This window comes from Drosophila subobscura, chromosome A (assembly GCF_008121235.1).
Source record: "Drosophila subobscura isolate 14011-0131.10 chromosome A, UCBerk_Dsub_1.0, whole genome shotgun sequence".
NCBI lineage: Eukaryota > Metazoa > Arthropoda > Insecta > Diptera > Drosophilidae > Drosophila > Drosophila subobscura.
Genome location: NC_048530.1, coordinates 11,342,257 through 11,360,173, shown reverse-complemented (window position 1 = coordinate 11,360,173; position 17,917 = coordinate 11,342,257). Strand labels below are relative to the sequence as shown.

Genomic DNA, 17,917 nt, shown 5'->3' with positions numbered 1-17,917 from the left:
CATGCACAGAAATTTATATTCCCCTCAGTGATAGGCTCTACCCTTAGAAGAATGTATCCTTTCACTTAGGGAAACTTTATTTTTTTTTTTTTTTTGGTTGAAAAGAGAAAACCGGAGACTCACCTGCTGCTCTACATCCATTTTATGGTTGCTCCTGCGACTATGTCCGCGTCGTCGACGCTCCGTAAATGCCTCCCCATGGCTGCTGCCCAACAGCAGCTGCTCTCCGCCATTCTGCTGTGATGAGGATGACGAGGAGGAGGGCGCTGCCGGCATGCAGAACTCGATGCTGTCCATGTCATCGGGAAAGATCAGATGGGAGCCCACATGATGGTGGTGGCCCAATGTGGCCGCCGTGCCATGGCCCATGCTCAAGCCGTGATTGAGGCCGTGATTGTGGCCGCCATGGCCATGGCCGCCATGATTGAGGGTCATTTGGTGCGCTGCCGTGGACGAGGTGGAGCGCTGGCTGGGATGCCGCATCGAGCCGCCGGCACCACCGCCCCCTGGGGCATTGTGTACGGCCGCGGCTGTCGTCTGATGTTGATGCTGATGCGAATGTGCATGCGGATGCGGATGCGAATGCGGATAGTCACCCGGTGGCGGCGGCGCAAAGCTGGCAAACTGTGGCGATGCGCAACGATTCTGAAACTTGGATGCAGATCCTGCGCTGCTGCTGGCACTGCCCGGATACATGATGCTCTCTGGGTCTTTGCTGATCGTTTGTTTGGGGTTCTCTCTGCCTCGCTCGCTCTCTCGCTCTCTCGCTCTCTCTTTTGGGGAATATTCCTCGCTTTATTTTGGTGTAGGGTTTCCTCTTAGTAGCGGGGCATCATCTGTGGAGGGAAAGAAAGAGAAAATATGGCCATTAATCAGAGTTGGAAATGGGAAGCAGCATCATACGTTCAACCCCCGAATGCGCATGCGGCATGCGGCAGGCGGCATGGCCCAAGATGCATGACTGACATGCCATGCTAAAATCCCACAAATAAAAGCAGGAATTATGAGCTTTACCAGAGCCATCCCCCCACACGCTGTCCCGTTGCCACCCTTGTAGCCCCACAGTCAATTCCAATTTATTTATGCGAAAACATTGTTGCCACAATAAGTGGCAGAGGCAGCAGCAACAGCACGCATGTAAAACATTTGGCGCTGGCATGCCACCAGAGTTCCAGTTCCCACTCAACTACCAAATGCTCTATGCCACATGCCCCATCAGTTGTTGCTCTCGCTCTCGCTCGCTCTCTCCACGAAATGCCATAAAACAGCATTAAAGCTATTAACAGTCAAAGGAGAGGCAGAGGCAGAGCCAAAGGCAAAGGCAAAAGGAAGCCAAAGCGTGGGAGGAGCAACAACAACAACAGCAAACAACAAAAAATGTTTAGTGACGAGAGCCTGCTGCCCCTTTTGGTGCCTTTGCCACTGCCACAGGGGGGGGACATAAATCAATCAGTGGGAGAGTCAGATCCCTTTATGAGTCGCCCTGGCCATGGCCATGGCCCCCAGCGTGTGTCCAAGATAATCCTAGAAGGCGGACAGACAGACAGACAGACAGACAGACAGACTTCATACATGTGGCATGTCACATGTATCTACGGATATGTCCGCCGCAAGTACAGCGAGCCCTCAAGGCCACATTTGAAAACCGAAAAGACCCAAGCGTCTGTCTGTCCCGGTTATTATCGGTTATTAGAACGCCTTCGAGGGAAACAGAAATTAAAGAAGATATAAGCCTCCACGGTAATGGCCATTCTTTTACGATGAACTCGAACATTTCGAGGGCTTAGAGGCCCGTAAAAATCTGCTCAGCGAATCTCCATGATTCATCAGGGTTTGCCCCACAGAAATGCTGGGAGGAAACGGCATGAATGGAGTAATTCCAAATGATATTTTTGGCTAGGAATACTTGTGCAATGAATTGCTCGAACGAAACTCTTTAATTATGTCTAGGGGAGTACGAGGTAGAACGTTTTGGGACGCGTTTGACGCGTCACTACTCTTAGCAGCAGTCTAGATGCAAAATATGGCTGGTGGCTCTAAACTTCTCAATTACAGGGTATAAATACGAACAACAATTTAGACAAAAATTAAATTAATTTAACAATTTTTTTTTTAAATTAATTTACAAAAATCAAGAACATGTTTTGGATTTTAGACCAAAAATGCAAGAAAATATTCGAATATGAATGCTCATTACTTTCCATTCCTTTACGTGCCAGCTAGAGGGTATAGAAAAATCCAAAATGAGTTTCCCCATTCCTCTCCCCTGGCCACCTTTCGGGCCCATCTCTCATCTCGCTTTTCCTCTGATTGATATATCAAATTGATGGCCATCCGCCGGCTGCTATATAGTCAAATGCTCCTCCGCCTTCTCCCAATTTCCATTGCCCCGTAGATACTTCTGCCCTACCTCTATCACCCTCTGACTGCCTCAATCTGTCTAGTGCCATCTCTGTTCAAGCTCTTAACAGAACTCGGAAATGTTTGTGCCTCTCTGTGTATTTGCTTTTCCTTTTTTGCTGTTGCTTTTTCTGTTTTCTGTTCTGTTCTGTTCAGATCTCTGTTTTTTTCGTGTTTTTCTCATTTTTCTCTGGACTTTTTTCTAGTATTTGTTGTTGTTGTTAGTTTTTGTTACGTTTTTTGTTTCTGTTTTTTTCGGGCGATAGCATTTTGCATGCAAATTCTAACGAGTTGTTTGTGGTCTTGTCGAGGCGTTGCCAACAATAAAAAATGGTCAAAAAAACAAAACAAAAAAACAAAATAAAGGCAACAGAAACAGCAGAAACAACACTGATAGCAGAGCAGAGCACAACAATGCCAACAATATGCCGTTTATTTGCTGCATTTGTGCAACATTTTGATACGAGCATTCCCACTGATTGAGTTGCTTTCGTTTGTGCCTAAAAACCAAAGGCAAACTGCACAAAAACCAGACCAATATCGCAATTGATATGCATTTTTCAATTAGGATTTCTCGGCAAGGATTCTCATATAACATTTTCCCGTGAATCTCTGCCTGCACTTTGTGTGGTGGCTCTTTGATTTGATTGCTGGTAGAAAATATTTTATGCCTGGCATTTGAGGGATATTTTCTTGTTTGTTTGTTGCTAAAACCATTTCAAAGATTTGTGTTTATTATTTATCTTTAGGGAATGTTTGCACAAACATATTGTAATCGAAGAAGCAAAATACTGGAGCATATTCAGTGGAATTCTTTGAGGATTTGTGAGAAGTATTTATAAAATATTATCAAATAAATGTTTGAATATTTTTTCATGTATTTTCTTCGTGTTTAATAATCCCTTAAAACTTATTAAACATTTAAATGTTAGATGCAACTCTCTCTTCTGCTCTGTACTCCTTCTCTTTGTTTACCATCTATGTACATAAGTATATACCGTGTGTAATACCGATCGATGTTCAACTTTTAACCTGGTTCCACTCGCCTAATGCAATTCTCGAATGCAAAAGCCAAAAGCCATAAAAATATCTATTTTAATCGAACACTTTGTAGAGAACTCTCTTAACATTTTTCTTATATTATTTCTCCTTTAGCTCAGCTCTCCGCATCCCTTTCTCTCTCTCTCTCTGGCCCTGTCTCTGTCTCTGTCTCACCCTCCGCTGTTCAGGTGAGAGGAGGACGTTGCACGAGATGCTGCACCGTTTGGCAAAAGCAATTTAAAGTCTTCTGAATCTTGGGTTCATCCTCATCCTCATCCTCATCCGTCCGTCGTCGTCGTCGTCGTCTTCGTTGTAGTCGTCGTCATCTGGGGGCCAACAGCAGCAGCGGCAGCGGCAGCTGCAAGAATAAGCTGCAAGAGGAGTTGTTCCAAGCACCAAGGCATTGAATGTATCTTATGGATACATCCACAGCATCCCCGGTCCACGTTCTTGAATGTATTTGAATGCCTCAGCTGCCTGCTGGCAATTCGATTTCATGCTGCAATTTAATTTGCTTCACTCTGGCCCCGACAGCAGCAGCAGCAGGCAGCACAGTTTTCGATTTGAAAAGCAAAAGTATCTCAAGGCAAGAGGTTCCGTTCCTTCTGCCGAACCAACACCCCTGCCCCGCCCCACCAAACACAGCACTTGGCAAAAAGGGCAACAGGTTCGGGGGCTCGTGGACTCATTAGGCAGTCATCGAGTGCGCTCTCGGCACACACACAAAGAGGTGAGCTCCACGAGGCCCCCATCCCATCCCAATCCATTGGCAGTCGGCAGTTGGCAGTCGGCAGTTGGTTTATCATTAACACATTTTGTGCATGTTGTGCATCATTAGAGGAGGCACACGAAAGGTAAGGGATAGTCCGCCACCCCAAGCACACACGGCCACGATACAGTGCAAGAAATATGTGGCTGCGTTTGTTCGGTGTGAACATTAAGGCTGCAGATCCCCGGATCCCCGATGATACCTTAACGCTTACTATTCCCGTTCTAACTTTCAAAGCAGTAAAACTTTAACCGTTTACACTTATTTTTTGCATTCATCCTCATCTCTGTGCTCCAACTGTTTCCAATTCCATAAATCTAATTGGATTTCTATCAGTGCAGTCATTTCGCATGTTTCATTATTTCGAAAATGCTTCTGACACGTGGCCACCACACCACACCACCCAGCTGGTACGCCTCTCCTCTCATCCTCCTTGAGCAACACACACACACATTCAGAGCCCTTGCCACACCCCCTGCTCTGCGCTCATCACCTCACCCATTCGCCCCATCGCCCCAGCGCCCTAGCCAAAAATTATTCATTGATGTCAATGCCAAAGAGGAGATTTTCCCAGGCACCATTCCTGCCACTGACCGTCCCTGCCTGTGCCTTGAGCTGTGCGGCTGCTGCTGCTGCTGCTGCTGGTCCGTGTCCGTCCCTCTCCTGATTTGCCTCCTGCTTGCCATGCATATCAAAATTGGCCAATTTGGCGCAGCGTTTGGCTCCACTTTGTTGTTGCTGCTGCTTCCAGAATCCAGCAACAGGATGAGGCGCAGAGTCCAGAGAGAGAGTCCCCAGCAGATCAGAAAGGAGCAGAGCCGCAGAGTGGCAGAGTGGCGGACTGCCGGACTGCCGGACTGGCGAGTGAAACGAGGAACTACATTTGAATTTTGTTTCCTTTGGGCTCTGGGACTCTTGGCGTTGGTGTTGGCGGCGTCCTCCACCTAATGACTTTAATTAACATACATACACGAAACTTTTGGCAGTGGGGTGCGGTGGCTGGCTGCCGCTCTTGTGGCACGAGCGTTCACGTGGAAGCCAGAAAAGGGAGCAGCAGCAGCGTCAGCAGGAGCCACAGCAACAAAAACAAAAACATAAACCGAACCGAAGCGAAGCGAAGCGAACACACAAAATGTGGGCCACAACTTGGTGGCCAATGCTGCAGCTGCAACAACAAAAACACTGCACACAGGCAGCAGCAGCAGCCGCAGCATCCGCAGCAGCCGCAGCAGCAGCAGAAACAACAACAACAGCAATCGGTAGCTTCATGAAAGGGAAATGCATTCTGCCAGCTGTTTTTGTTTCCTCAACTTCTTCGGGCATTCAAATATTTGATCAAATGAATGAGAAAATTTCATGGCAAAACTAAGGAAAAATATGCGAGACGGAGAGCAAAATTTGCCCCCCAAATTATTGGGTCAAGTGGAGCGTATGAATGGATGCTGGGAGAATAAGAGGCTTAACCGGGGGGATAGGCTGCAGAGCGGGATGACACACGGTTATGCAAAGGAAAACAATGTCATTCATGTGGAATATCATTTGAATATGCTGTCGGGAAAAGTGTGGCACTTATCTGCATATCCGCCACATACTGCGTATGTTTTATCCTTTAATCGAACCAAAAACCGCCGACCCCTTGCCAAAGAGCGGAAAGCTTTCTTTCCCAATCTGTGCTGTGGCCAATCTGTTCATCAAACAGAACCCTTTTTTTTTGGAAATGAACCAAGCGAATGGAAAAACTTATTGGAATTTCGAAAATGATAGTGTTGACATCCAGTCCCCCCTCTCACACTCGCACTCACACTCGCACTCTCACGCACTCTCGGCACTGTCGTCACAGCCTAAAAGCAGATGAGGGCCAAGATTTTGTGTGTTTTTTATTTAGCTTTTATTGTGTTTTATGTCGCAACAACACACAGCCAAGCACCCAGCCAGACGGACCGACAGGCGGACACACAGAAAAAAGTCAACCAGAAATCGGCTTAACAGAAGGGAAAACCCGAATGAAGAAAGAAATGAATCCAAGAGAGATGCGTATCTTGCGGTGCCCCAAAGTTCCCCTTTCGCCCTGCCTTGCTTATCATCTGCATGTTAGTGGAGGCTTAGGCCATGAAGATTTTCATTTTCTGTTTCATAGAGTGGAGGGAGTGGGGAAGGGGTCGGATTCGGATTCGGAATGGGTTTCGAATGTGGAGATTAAGTCGCTCACTCTCCATGCAGCTCTCCAGCCTCTGCTCCCATCGGTTGCCCAGCCTCTTCTTCGATATTTTTTGATATGCATCTATTCGGGCCTGTCTTTGGGCTAAGAGGTCTCTCCATGGCCTCCATGGATGGATACTCTGTGGCGCTTTTTATTGTCATTTTGTTTGGAATTTGATTATGGGAAAGAGACTTTTTTTTTTTTCTTTCATTTTGGTCTGCATTTTGTTTATGATTTGTCAAGATCTTAAGACCATGGAAAATGTGTTTGGCGATAAAAACTTTATCCGAAAGGAAAGAGCTGTCGCTCTCTCTCTCGCTCGCTCTCTCTCTATGTTTCTGCAGGAGGAGGAGTAGCACTAATAAATTCACCTTTTACCGCAAAATATTGCCCAACATTTGCAAAAGACAAACAGCTCAAAAAGCCAGAGAGAAACGAGAGAAACGCCAGCCCATAAATCTCCAGCGAGTGGAATCCATGGCCTGGCTGGCTGCCTGTCTGCCTGTCTGCCTGTCTACCTGGGTGTTGATTTTTGTCAACCTAATACAAAAAGCAAACAAAATTTGTGTTGGCATTTGGTTAGATTTGCCAGAAGCGGAGTGGCCGGAGGCTGGAGCATAAAATGGGGCGGATGGATGGAAATGGAGTCTGACTCGGAGAGTTGGCCAGAGTGGGGGAGCGAGGAGCTCTTGGGCTTAGGGTTCAAGTGCGGCAGCAAGTGGAAAAGCATAAAAGTGGACACTGGGGATTAGACGTTGATGAAGGAGCACGGAAATCGAATATTCGACGAGTTGTAGTTGCTGGCTTCACGGGTCGTAGGAAATATTGAGACTATTATCAGGTGGAATGCCACTTTTGACCTCACCCAACCGCACTGGACTTGCGGCCTTCCCCCTGAGGCTTCCTTATTAGTTTAACTTATTTTAATCATCACCAACATTCCAGGACCAGCTTCTCGTTGCCGAAGCTCGTGCACTTGTTTGGAATCTGTCTCTATAATCGCCGCTGTTGAACCTCTTTTACTTACCATTTTCCACTTTCGTTCCACTTTCGTGCCAGATGCTGCGAGATGCTGCAATGGAAGAAGCAATGCAAATGGAAAATATTAGAACAGAGTCACAATTTAATTAGCATGCGTATACTTTTTCAACAAACTGTGTAACCAAACAAACACACAGCAAACGAGAAGGGACGTGTGAGACGCTTCTTACGCGTCACAACTTTTATACCCGGCACTCAGTACTACATCTGCAACTTAGCGGTGTTTTGTCAAATTTTACATTTTTTCTTCATCTTCCATCTACATCAACAACACTACTCACGCCAACACGCTCCTTTAGCTCGCCACCCTCCCCTATAGACACACACTGCAGACTCACGGCAGAGGCAGAGCCAGCGGCAGAGGCAGAGACAGCGGCAGAGCCAGCGGCAGAGGCAGAGCCAGCGGCAGACGGCCAGTGTTTTGCTATAAGCTGCGGGACAGGGTGGGTTTGGCCACTGAAAATTAATTTCTTCATTGTGGCTATAATAATGATCCAATCGGATCCCATTTTGGTGATCTGATAGATATGGTCATTCCCTACGGAATGGCGTTTTTAGTTTTCTGTTATCTTCAAAATTGTAGATTTGGGAGGTTTTCGCCCTTTTGCGGGGGCGGAAGGGGGCGGGGCTCATTTTTGAAATACACTGGTTTCAGTGTGAGCATACAGCAGTCTGGTGCCAAAATTTGGTGGCTCTAGCTCTTATAGTCTCTGAGAACTAGCCGACAAACAAGACGGACAGACGGACGGACGGACAGACGGACAGACGGACAGACGGACAGACGGACAGACAGACAGACAGACATAGACTCGGCTATTGATGCTGATCAAGAATATATATACTTTATGGGGTCGGAAACGTTTCCTTCTGTGCGTTACATACAACCGTTATCCGCACAAATACAATATACCCTATTTACTCTTCGAGTACCGGGTATAAAAAAGCAAAAAAAAACATACGAAAATATACTCTCAGAAATAGAAAATGTTTTGCTTTCTCTTCAGCTCTTCCAGCAAGAAAAAGAATGATGGAAATGTTTTAGGGCATTGTATGTCAGATGTGACTTACGAATGTCAGACAAAATGAAATTTTACCTCTCTGGGTGGAAGCCACACCCCCTGCCCCTTCCCATCCCCATCTCCATTCATGCACCCCGCCCCGTCCATCTGCTGTTTGTAACATTTTGCTTTAGCATTTTCATCATTTCAAAGTCAAATGTTGGATAAATAAAACAGTTTTCCCCCGTAGTTTTTCTTGTATTTTTGTGTCTGTTCAAAGCTTTTTCTCGGAATTCATAATTGAATGTTTTTTTTGCCCCATCCTTCTGCTGGAACGACGTTCGTCGTCGTTCGGTACAACTTTCTGTGTGTTTTTCTGGGAGGATGATATGGGATTTGCAATTGAATTAAATTCTGATGCCATTTGTCTATGGTTTTCCATCGTTCGGTTCGTTCGCCTTTCGCTTCGCCTCTCTCGATGGTATTTTCGTCAGATCCTCTGGTTCTCTGATTGAAATTCTTGTGATTGTGTATTGGTGGTGGAGAGCCAGGCTGTGATTGCTTGGGTTAATTGTTCCATTTCGAGGTCCCTGATTGATCTGTGCCTTGATTGTTACAAATACGAAATTGAATGAAGGAATGGCCTGATGCTTCAAGTGGAACTTCATCCACGGTTCCACTCGTAGGGCATAAATTCCTTCCAAAACAGACTTTTGTATAGCTTTTAGTTGGTTTTTCATGCCATACTTTTCTTTTCCGCCTTAGCAATAGTTCCACATAAGCCGGCTGCAATTTTGTGCCATCAATCAGAAGCCGCAACATATTTGTGCACTGTCCTCTTTGGCATTGAAGATATCCCCCCCACGTAATGCTCTCACATTTTTTCAAACTGCAGCCGGGGGAAACAATACTTTAAGCAGATTTCCCACCCACCCAACAGAGAGAGGGAGAAAGAAGCAAACCCGAAAATGAATTGAAACCTTAAGAGCCGAGTTGCCCGAGTAATGGTCCAGTGTGCGGTCGCCTGTCTATGGCTTTCCACTGCTTTTCCCTGCTTTTCCAAGTATTTTTTCCGACTGCAAAGCCCCACAAATGTCATTGCAAAAATGTTCTAATTGAGAGCCGAGAATGGGGTGTGGTGGGTTATGGTGTTTGAAACATAAGAAACGAACCCAAAAACCAAATACACAAAATCAGTAAAAGTAAAAACGCTGAAAGGGGATGACGCTGACGCTGATGCTGATGCTGATGACGATGTGCGGGAGTGGTGGCAATACAAATAAAATAGCATTTTAAACCACAAGAAAACGTGCGTTATTCATTTTTGAATTTATAACACAATTGGGAGGAATGTGAATGCGAATGAATGTCAAAAGAGGAAGTCGAATTGGTGGCTTCAGCTGAAGACCAGAGGAGTGGCAAAACTGGATGTGGATGTGGATGTGGATATGGATGTGGATATCCAACCGCCCCCGCTCCAGAAAAGGAGTGAAAATGCGCAGTGAAAATAAATTCTTCTTGTCTGCTACTGTTGCTTTTGATACACTCTAAAGATCGGGCATTGCCCATTTTTGGGCAGAGGTTGCAGGGGACTGTCTAGAGCTGAAGTTTCGCGTTCAAAAATGAATTTATTCCATATTCGCCCATCGGTTTGGTGTAATTTGTTGCCACTTGAAGTGGCTCAAGGAAGTCTCTAAGACATAATTTTCACCTCTTGAAAGGGTATTCCGAAACACTGGAATTTGTTTCGGTTTCTGTTCCTGTTCCTGTTCCCGTTGGGTTCGTTTTATTTGATTTTTGGGTTGTTGTTGCCGTGTGCAACACATAAAAATAGAAATAAATAAGGATGTGCTTGAGGTTGTAGCAGGGAAGGAAGGAAGCAAGGATGCCGAGCAGCAGGAACAGGAGACGGCACAGGGCTGGCAAAGTCAAAGGAAATCGTGTCGTGGCAAATGTGACACACACCTCCTCCAACCAACCATCCACACACGCGACTTGCAAATGACTCGAGTTCTCGCGGCAAAATTGACAAAAAAACAGAAAAAGAAAAATGTAGAAAAGGAAACCGAACGAGGAGTCACACAGAAAGTGGCAACAGAATGTAACCTGTGCGAAATAACAATAATGATCATCATCATGAGCATTGTCCTTCCACGCCTCCTCCCCACACTCATGCGGAGCATGGGGGGAATGCCACCAGCTTCTGAATTTCTTCACATGGATTGCCGGCTGACATTTTTAAGGCGAGCTTCAAGTTCGTTCCGCTGGATTCCCATTGGGGCAGCCCCTTTGGGGAATGTGCTGATATTTCTACACGAATTGATTTTTTTCTGTCGCTAACAAGTTCATGGTTGATGGAGGTGTTCACTCCTGGCTCTTTAAGGCGAATATTTGTGCAGTTTTGTGTGGAAAATAAAAGGATTTAAAACGTAAAATGTTCTGTAGATCTGTCAGGGTTTTAGTCTGTGGAAAGGGATCCATCAATTTCGCGATTCATGCAAAAACTTCACAGAAAACTTGAGCAAACAACAAACTGAATTGGTCTTTTTTCTCCGCTAACAAATCGATTTACTTTCTAAGGAACCTTCTGTAAAGAGTGTTCTTTTGCTAATCAATAGCCCATTGTTAGTCAATGATCCGAATGCAGAGTTAATCGTCAAAGAAACCGAAGACCCACTGCCTCACACGAATTTCTTATGATTGAGGGGGTACGGACTCGAGTGACGTCCACGGGAAGACCCGCAGCTGGGGCTTCCACCAGAGCCGCGTTGCAACCCCTTTTTGTTTTTTGTTATTTTTGTCCTACTGCCATGAGTCATGGAGGCACGGACTTGTGTTTGCATACAGATAAACCCATACCACACACACTCGAGCAGATATGGGGGCAATTTTTTCATCCGACTGCGATTACAATGTACGAACGTACATGCATGTGAGGCATGCCTCAGTAGGCAGCAGCGTCTTTCCAGTACAATCAACCGAAGAGGGAGACAGAGGCAGAGCGGCGACCTTGTAGGAAAAAATTATTGAATGCTCTCTGCAATATGTGTGGCATGATGGAGTGTGCAAATATGTGTGAAATTTATTTGCCACACAACTCGTCCCAGGGGAGTTGTGGCGGAAGAGGGAGTGGGAGTGGGAGTGCTACCCGTATCCGTATCGAGTGTGTGTGTGTGTGTGTGTGTGTGTGAGCAACCCTTTTGCTCGTGTATTACTTTGTGCTTCAGGGGTTGCTGCTCTCACAGCACCCATTCCATGTCCACCTTTTCGGTTGTTTAAAAATCACTTGATTGCACAAATGCTCATTGAGCTAATTTAAAACGAGAAGGGACGTGTGAGACGCTTCTTACGCGTCACAACTTTTATACCCGGCACTCAGTACTACATCTGCCCTTTAGCGGTTATTTGTCAAATTTTACATTTTTTCTTCATCTGTCATCTACATCAACAACACTACTCACGCCAACACGCTCCTTTAGCTCGCCACCCTCCCCTAGAAACACACACTGCAGAGTCAGGGCAGAGTCAGCGGCAGAGGCAGCGGCAGAGGCAGCGGCAGAGGCAGTGACGTGTCAGGGGCCAGGCCATAAACAGCGCGAAGCAGAGTGTGAATGCTGCGGGACGGGGTGGGTTTGGCTACTGCAAATTAATTTCTTCATTGTGGCTATAATAATGACCCAATCGTATCCCAATTTGGTGATCTGATAGATATGGTCACTCCCTACGGAATGGCGTTTTTAGTTTTCTGTTATCTTCAAAATTGTAGATTTGGGAGGTTTTCGCCCTTTTGCGGGGGCGGATGGAGGCGGGGCTCATTTTTGAAATACACTGGTTTCAGTGTGAGCATACAGCAGTCTGGTGCCAAAATTTGGTGGCTCTAGCTCTTATAGTCTCTGAGAACTAGCCGACAAACAAGACGGACGGACGGACAGACGGACAGACGGACAGACGGACAGACGGACAGACGGACAGACAGACAGACAGACAGAGACTCGGCTATTGATGCTGATCAAGAATATATATACTTTATGGGGTCGGAAACGTTTCCTTCTGTGCGTTACATACAACCGTTATCCGCACAAATACAATATACCCTATTTACTCTTCGAGTACCGGGTATAAAAAGAGTTAAGTAATGGAGAGGAGAGGAGAGGAGCGGAGCGGAGAAAGGAGAAAGAACACGAAGAAGGGCAACTTGAGCTCACGGCTACATTTGATGGGATTCCGATTTCCATATGGAACACAAGAAAGGGAAGCCCCGTCTGACATTACCCCTAACCCATAGCCCCTTCTCTTTGAAGGAGAACTTCTTAACTAACTTAACTAAATGATTAGCTGCTCCCACTCCTTCTGGTGCTCGGCTGCAGGGTTAATGCTCATCAATGTGGAAAAATGTGTTATGTCCTTAAAAACAAAAGGGCAAACGACGCACAGTGGGCCATTCAGCCATTTCCGCTTGCTAAATTAATAGCTTCTAAGCGAATCAAGACATCTTCTGGAAATAAACTGCACTTCAAAGACAAACTATACAACATTTACTATGCACACAGAAGTGGCGCTACAATCTCTAAAAGCTTTGCAATAAATTGTCAAAGTCCATAAATTGTCACGATCTTTGGGTATTTCTAAATGTTTGTGTAAAATCCCTTTTTGCCCTTCGGAGCTGTTTAGTTTTTATATCCATTTGTAGTGTTTTTGTATGTCATTTTATCCTGCAACACAATTTTTTCCGATTTCCTTGTACGTTTTTTAAGCTCTGGAAAATGTTCTCGAGACGCGCTTGAGACTTTTGCCACCTCTTTTCGGCTGAGGCTCCACTGTGCGACGTCTCGGAGTTGGGGTGCTTGATGGTTGATCAAATTACCAGACCCCGAATACGGTTCTACCACTTTGATGCACTTGAGCCGAGCCCCGTCTGTCCCCCTGTCCCACTGTCCGTCCGTCCTGTCGTGTCAGAAGAGTAGTCAAAGAAGCAGTCAACTCCAGGAGAAGGAAGTGTCCATTAGAAGGAGGAGACCAGACCAGGCCAGGCCAGACCTGGAGCAAGCACAAAAGTCCAGGAAAGTCCATGGGCAACTACAAGTATTGTCCCTTCCTTGGGGGGGTGTGAGGACTAGTGGACTCTAGATGGGACTCCTTTTGTTGTGTCGCCTTTTTGCTGGGGGGTCACTTTAATTAATTACATGAAATGAGTTCTTTTCTTCTTGCGGTGCGGTGTGGGTGCTGTTGGAAGGTTAAAGGGCTGTCAGCCATAGGCCAAATTACACGGTCAGAAATGCTCGAACACAAAGGGCAAAAACCATTGAAAGAGGAGAAGAGAGTGGGACAGGTACGGAATGGTAAGATAATCCAATACTTGACAACTTTTGAGAGTTTTGCTTGCATTTATTTTGGAGATTTTCAATATATTCAGCCATTAAAAGCGTACAGGACAGAGACATCACAGCTGCTTCAGTGCTGAGTTTACCCAACAGATTCTGACAGATATTCAATGTAGACTTTCCCATCTGCAGGACCCACCGATAGGCGTGTGTGTGTGTGTGTGTGTGTGTGTGTCTGTGTGTGTGTGGCTGAAGTCCAGAGCTACGAGCTTGTTCCCTTTCTCAGGGCTGTCCAAAACAAATCCATTTAGAAGACGACCGACAGACCATCTTCTGGACTGATTCGCACTTGAAATGAGTTTTCTCTGTGGAAAACTTTTTTCGGAGAAAAGTTCCGAGCTATTTCGCACTTCTTCGCGCCCTTTGAACTGTCTGCAACTGTCTCTCTCTCTCGCTCTCTCTCTCTCTCTCTCTCTCGCTCTTTGTGTCATGCTTGGAAGTTCCATTACCAATTCCATTTAGCCAATGAACACAGCAACAAGAAGAACTACAAAAAGTCAACAGAAAAAAAAGAAAAGATGGAAACACAAATTTTCTCTCGCTCTCTCTCTCTCTCTTCACGTTCTCTCTGCTGGGTCTTATTTTTTGGGGCATGTTTGGCAATTAAATCATTTTGACCATAAATCGAATTTCGCAACAGTGTCCGTGTCCGTGTCCGTTTCCGTGTGTCCGCCAATGTGTCCGCCCGTGTGTCCTCCCCTCTCCACGGTGTTAATCCAATTAACTTGGCCTGCATCAAACACATTCCTCTCCAGGAGCAAAACGAAGGCAAATGGAAGAAAGCGGAAGACGAGAGAATGTTGAGGAAGTGGCAGGGGCAGTGGCAGCGGCAGTGGGGCTTCCCTCTTCGAGTGGTGGTGGGGGAAGAGGGAGATGAATAAAGAAATGAAAACAGTTTCAAAGAAAACTCAACGCAAACTTCAAGTTTTATAGTCCCCCCCACTGTTGTTGCTGTTGCTGCTGCTGCTGTTTTCTTGGTCTCCTCCTGGACTCCGTCACTCCTTCAGCATATATCCTTTTGCTCCAGCACACATACGGACAAACACATGTACATATATTTACCTTATATCCCCACTCGCACTCCCCGTTTGCGCGCTGTCCCATATCATCTCTTCTTGGCTACAAATTTCATGCGAAACTTCTCGACTCTCTGGAAACTTTTCACAGGCATTTCATTGGAATAACTTCCACCGCCTCGCCCCGCTCCCATATTAAACTTCCCAAAGAATCTCCGCCCCTCCCCCACCGCCCACCGCACCGCATAAGGTGGAGCAATGCTTGTCCTGACAAATGTTTTCATTGATTTTTACGAGCAGCGAACGTATAAAAATAAATTTCTCCCGTTTGTTCTTTGTTTTATTCTTCATTTTTGTTTCTGATTTTTATGTTTGGCGCCCAAAAAAAACCAACTCAAAGCCCCCGCCCGCCCCAAATTTAGAAAGAGAAAGCAGCATACAAAATCAGGCCCCACATGTACAGAAAGTTTTCGTTTTTTCTATGCAACAAAAATCTCAATTTCTGTTTATTTTGTTCCCGCTTGTTTTGCGTGTTTCGTTGTGTTATTGCTCTTCCGCCACTATTTCAAATATTCAGCAAAGGCGGGGCGCAGCGGGAGTGGGGTGTCAGTTTTATGATGCCATGCCCCACGCTGGGCTGGGCTGGGCTGGGCTGGGCGGGGTGTGCGGAGGGGAGGCGCCAACGTTAACGATCCTCCCACCCAACCAAACCAACAGCCAACAACCACCTCCACTGCTGAGGTCTGTCCATATGATATGCGTGTCCTGGTTCATGTGTCGTAAACGCATCATAAACACAGCTGCCACTCCACACACACACACGCACACACACACACACACGCATACATTGAAGCGGACATGGCATGGGGCATGGGTTGCCGGGCATCATCATCATCAAAATTATACTTCATATTTACTCCCTTTTTTTCGTGGAGTGGCAAAGACTTTAAAAGACTTTGGCAGAATATTCATGGTGGCCTGAATGCCAGCACTCCACCTGATCTCTTTGATCAACAGGTGGGGCCATGCTCGGAATCCCCTTGAGTGAATAGCCGTGGAAGGTTTGCAGGTGAAGCAAAAAGGGAAGCTAGAAGAAAAGATTGAATGTTCCGAAGAAGTGATATTCAAGGATGTTCAATCTGTGGTTAAAATGAAAGCTGCACCAACTTTTCCTTCGTCTGTCCATTTCCGACTTTTCGCTGCTTCGCTTATAATTCAATAAAATATTCCACTTGCCTTTCATCGATGGAATACTTCAAACTCTAAGCGGGGAAATCTTTCGCTTTCCTTTATTTTGTGAGAACTTAAGCCTCATGCCATATATCATTCCCCTGGATTATCAATTCTTCATTGCCATAAAACTTTCAATCATCATAAAAATAAAGCAAACGATTTAAATTGTTTCGATTGCCGGATTACCCGAGAATGGGGAAATGGAAATTATTATCAGCCGAAACATGAACAACAAAATATGAATTATCTACCACAAAATGATTCTTTCTTTTCACTGGAAAGATGCATCCAAGATGTTGCTGCTGCTGCTGCTGCTGCTGCTGTCTGTGGCAAAGGTTTGATTAGTCTGTTGGCTGTCCCCCACCCAGACCCTCATGATTTTTCCCCTCACACATTGTATTTGTGTGTGTTTAATATATTTTTCTTTCTGTGAATTTTACGAGCCATAAAATGCATTGCAACAACATCTTGGTCGCGTCCCAGAAAACAAGAAATAAGAAACGGGGCGGGAACGCGGCATTAACGTATTATAGTATTATTAATATCCCTATCCCTCTCTCTCTATCTCTCTATCTCTCCATCTCTCCCTCTCTCTCTCTGTGCATTTTGAAACCCTTGACTTATGCCGGGCATGAGAGATGGTGGGTTGAGGGTTCATTCTTGGGGCGCAACTCGAGAGTCGAGCCCAATAAAATGTAATTAATTTGCCAAAAACTTTTCCCTTCACAAAAGCCAAAAGCCAATAAACCAAAAGTCGAAGACGGAGACGGAGACGGAGATGCTGCAGCAGCACGACGATGTCGATGTGGAGGCCAGGCCAGGATTTGCATGAGCCAAAAAATGCGGGTAAGAAAAGCAGGCCAAGCCAGAAGCAGGGCAAACAAAAAGCTGCAGCAGCAGCATCGGCATCGGCGAGAAGAGAGCCAAGAGAAAGGCCAACAGCTGCTCGACATAAAACTTATAAAAGCTGGCAAAACTCCTCCAAGCCCCAGAGAAGACACAAGGACAGCAGCAGGACAGAGTGTAGCTGCAGCTGGAGCTGGGGATGGGGATGGGGCTGGGGCTGGGGAAAAGCTCTGGCATTGCTGTATTAAAAAGTTAATAAAAGTGGAGCATGCCACAAGTCGTGCCGCAATTTGCGGCAGCTGCAGCTGCTCCTGCTCCGGCTCCGGCTCCTGCTGTTGCGTTCCAACTCAGAAAGGATATGGATATGAATATAAGTAATCCTAGTGCCACACACAGAGTTCCAGAAGAGAGCATAAGCAGCAGCAGGAGCAGCAGCAGCAGCAGCAGGAGCAGCAGCAGTAGGAGGAGAAGTAGGAGGCGGAGTAGTGTCCTTGCGGGAAGAGGACTAAAACTTGTTGCTCTTCAGGTGGCATAAGCTGCGACTTTTGCACTTGCACTTGCCGCATTTGCCGTGGCTGGCTGGCTGGCTGGCTGCCTTCCTGCCACCAAGAGCTGCAAACAATTAAAATCCTCAAATGACGGAGGCACTCGACTGCCTGCCTGCCTGCCTGCCTGCCATGTGTGTGCTGTCCCAGAAGGATGTTCTCCTTTGCACATGCAACAACATTAACCAATAATTTCTGTGTTTTTGGCATGGAAATTAATTCATTTAGCAATGGAAGTTCTGGAAGTTCTATTTAAGCGATTCAAAGCAAACCAATCCCTGGGTATAATCGATTAGAGTCGAAAGAGTTTCCTCTTTTCGGAACACTGACAATTTCTGCTGCCTCTGGCCGCAAGCCATAAATAAACTTCTGTCAAATTTTAAACCACAAGAAAATCTCTATTATAGGAAGTACACATATAAACGAGTTTATGTGTGTGTGTGTGTG

General features: G+C 45.9%; 1 protein-coding gene across 1 annotated transcript in view; it reads right to left on the bottom strand.

Moving 5' to 3' along the window:
• The window catches only part of LOC117891479 (pneumococcal serine-rich repeat protein), a 43,213-nt gene that overhangs the window by 13,766 nt on the left and 11,530 nt on the right, over positions 1-17,917 (bottom strand). The window contains exons 2-3 of the mRNA XM_034796962.1: positions 7,438-7,482; positions 124-836 (exon numbers count right to left, since the gene is read on the bottom strand). Of these exons, the coding sequence (XP_034652853.1) occupies positions 124-696 (573 nt within the window). The 5' untranslated portion in view covers positions 697-836; positions 7,438-7,482. The remainder of the gene's footprint in view (positions 1-123; positions 837-7,437; positions 7,483-17,917) is intronic.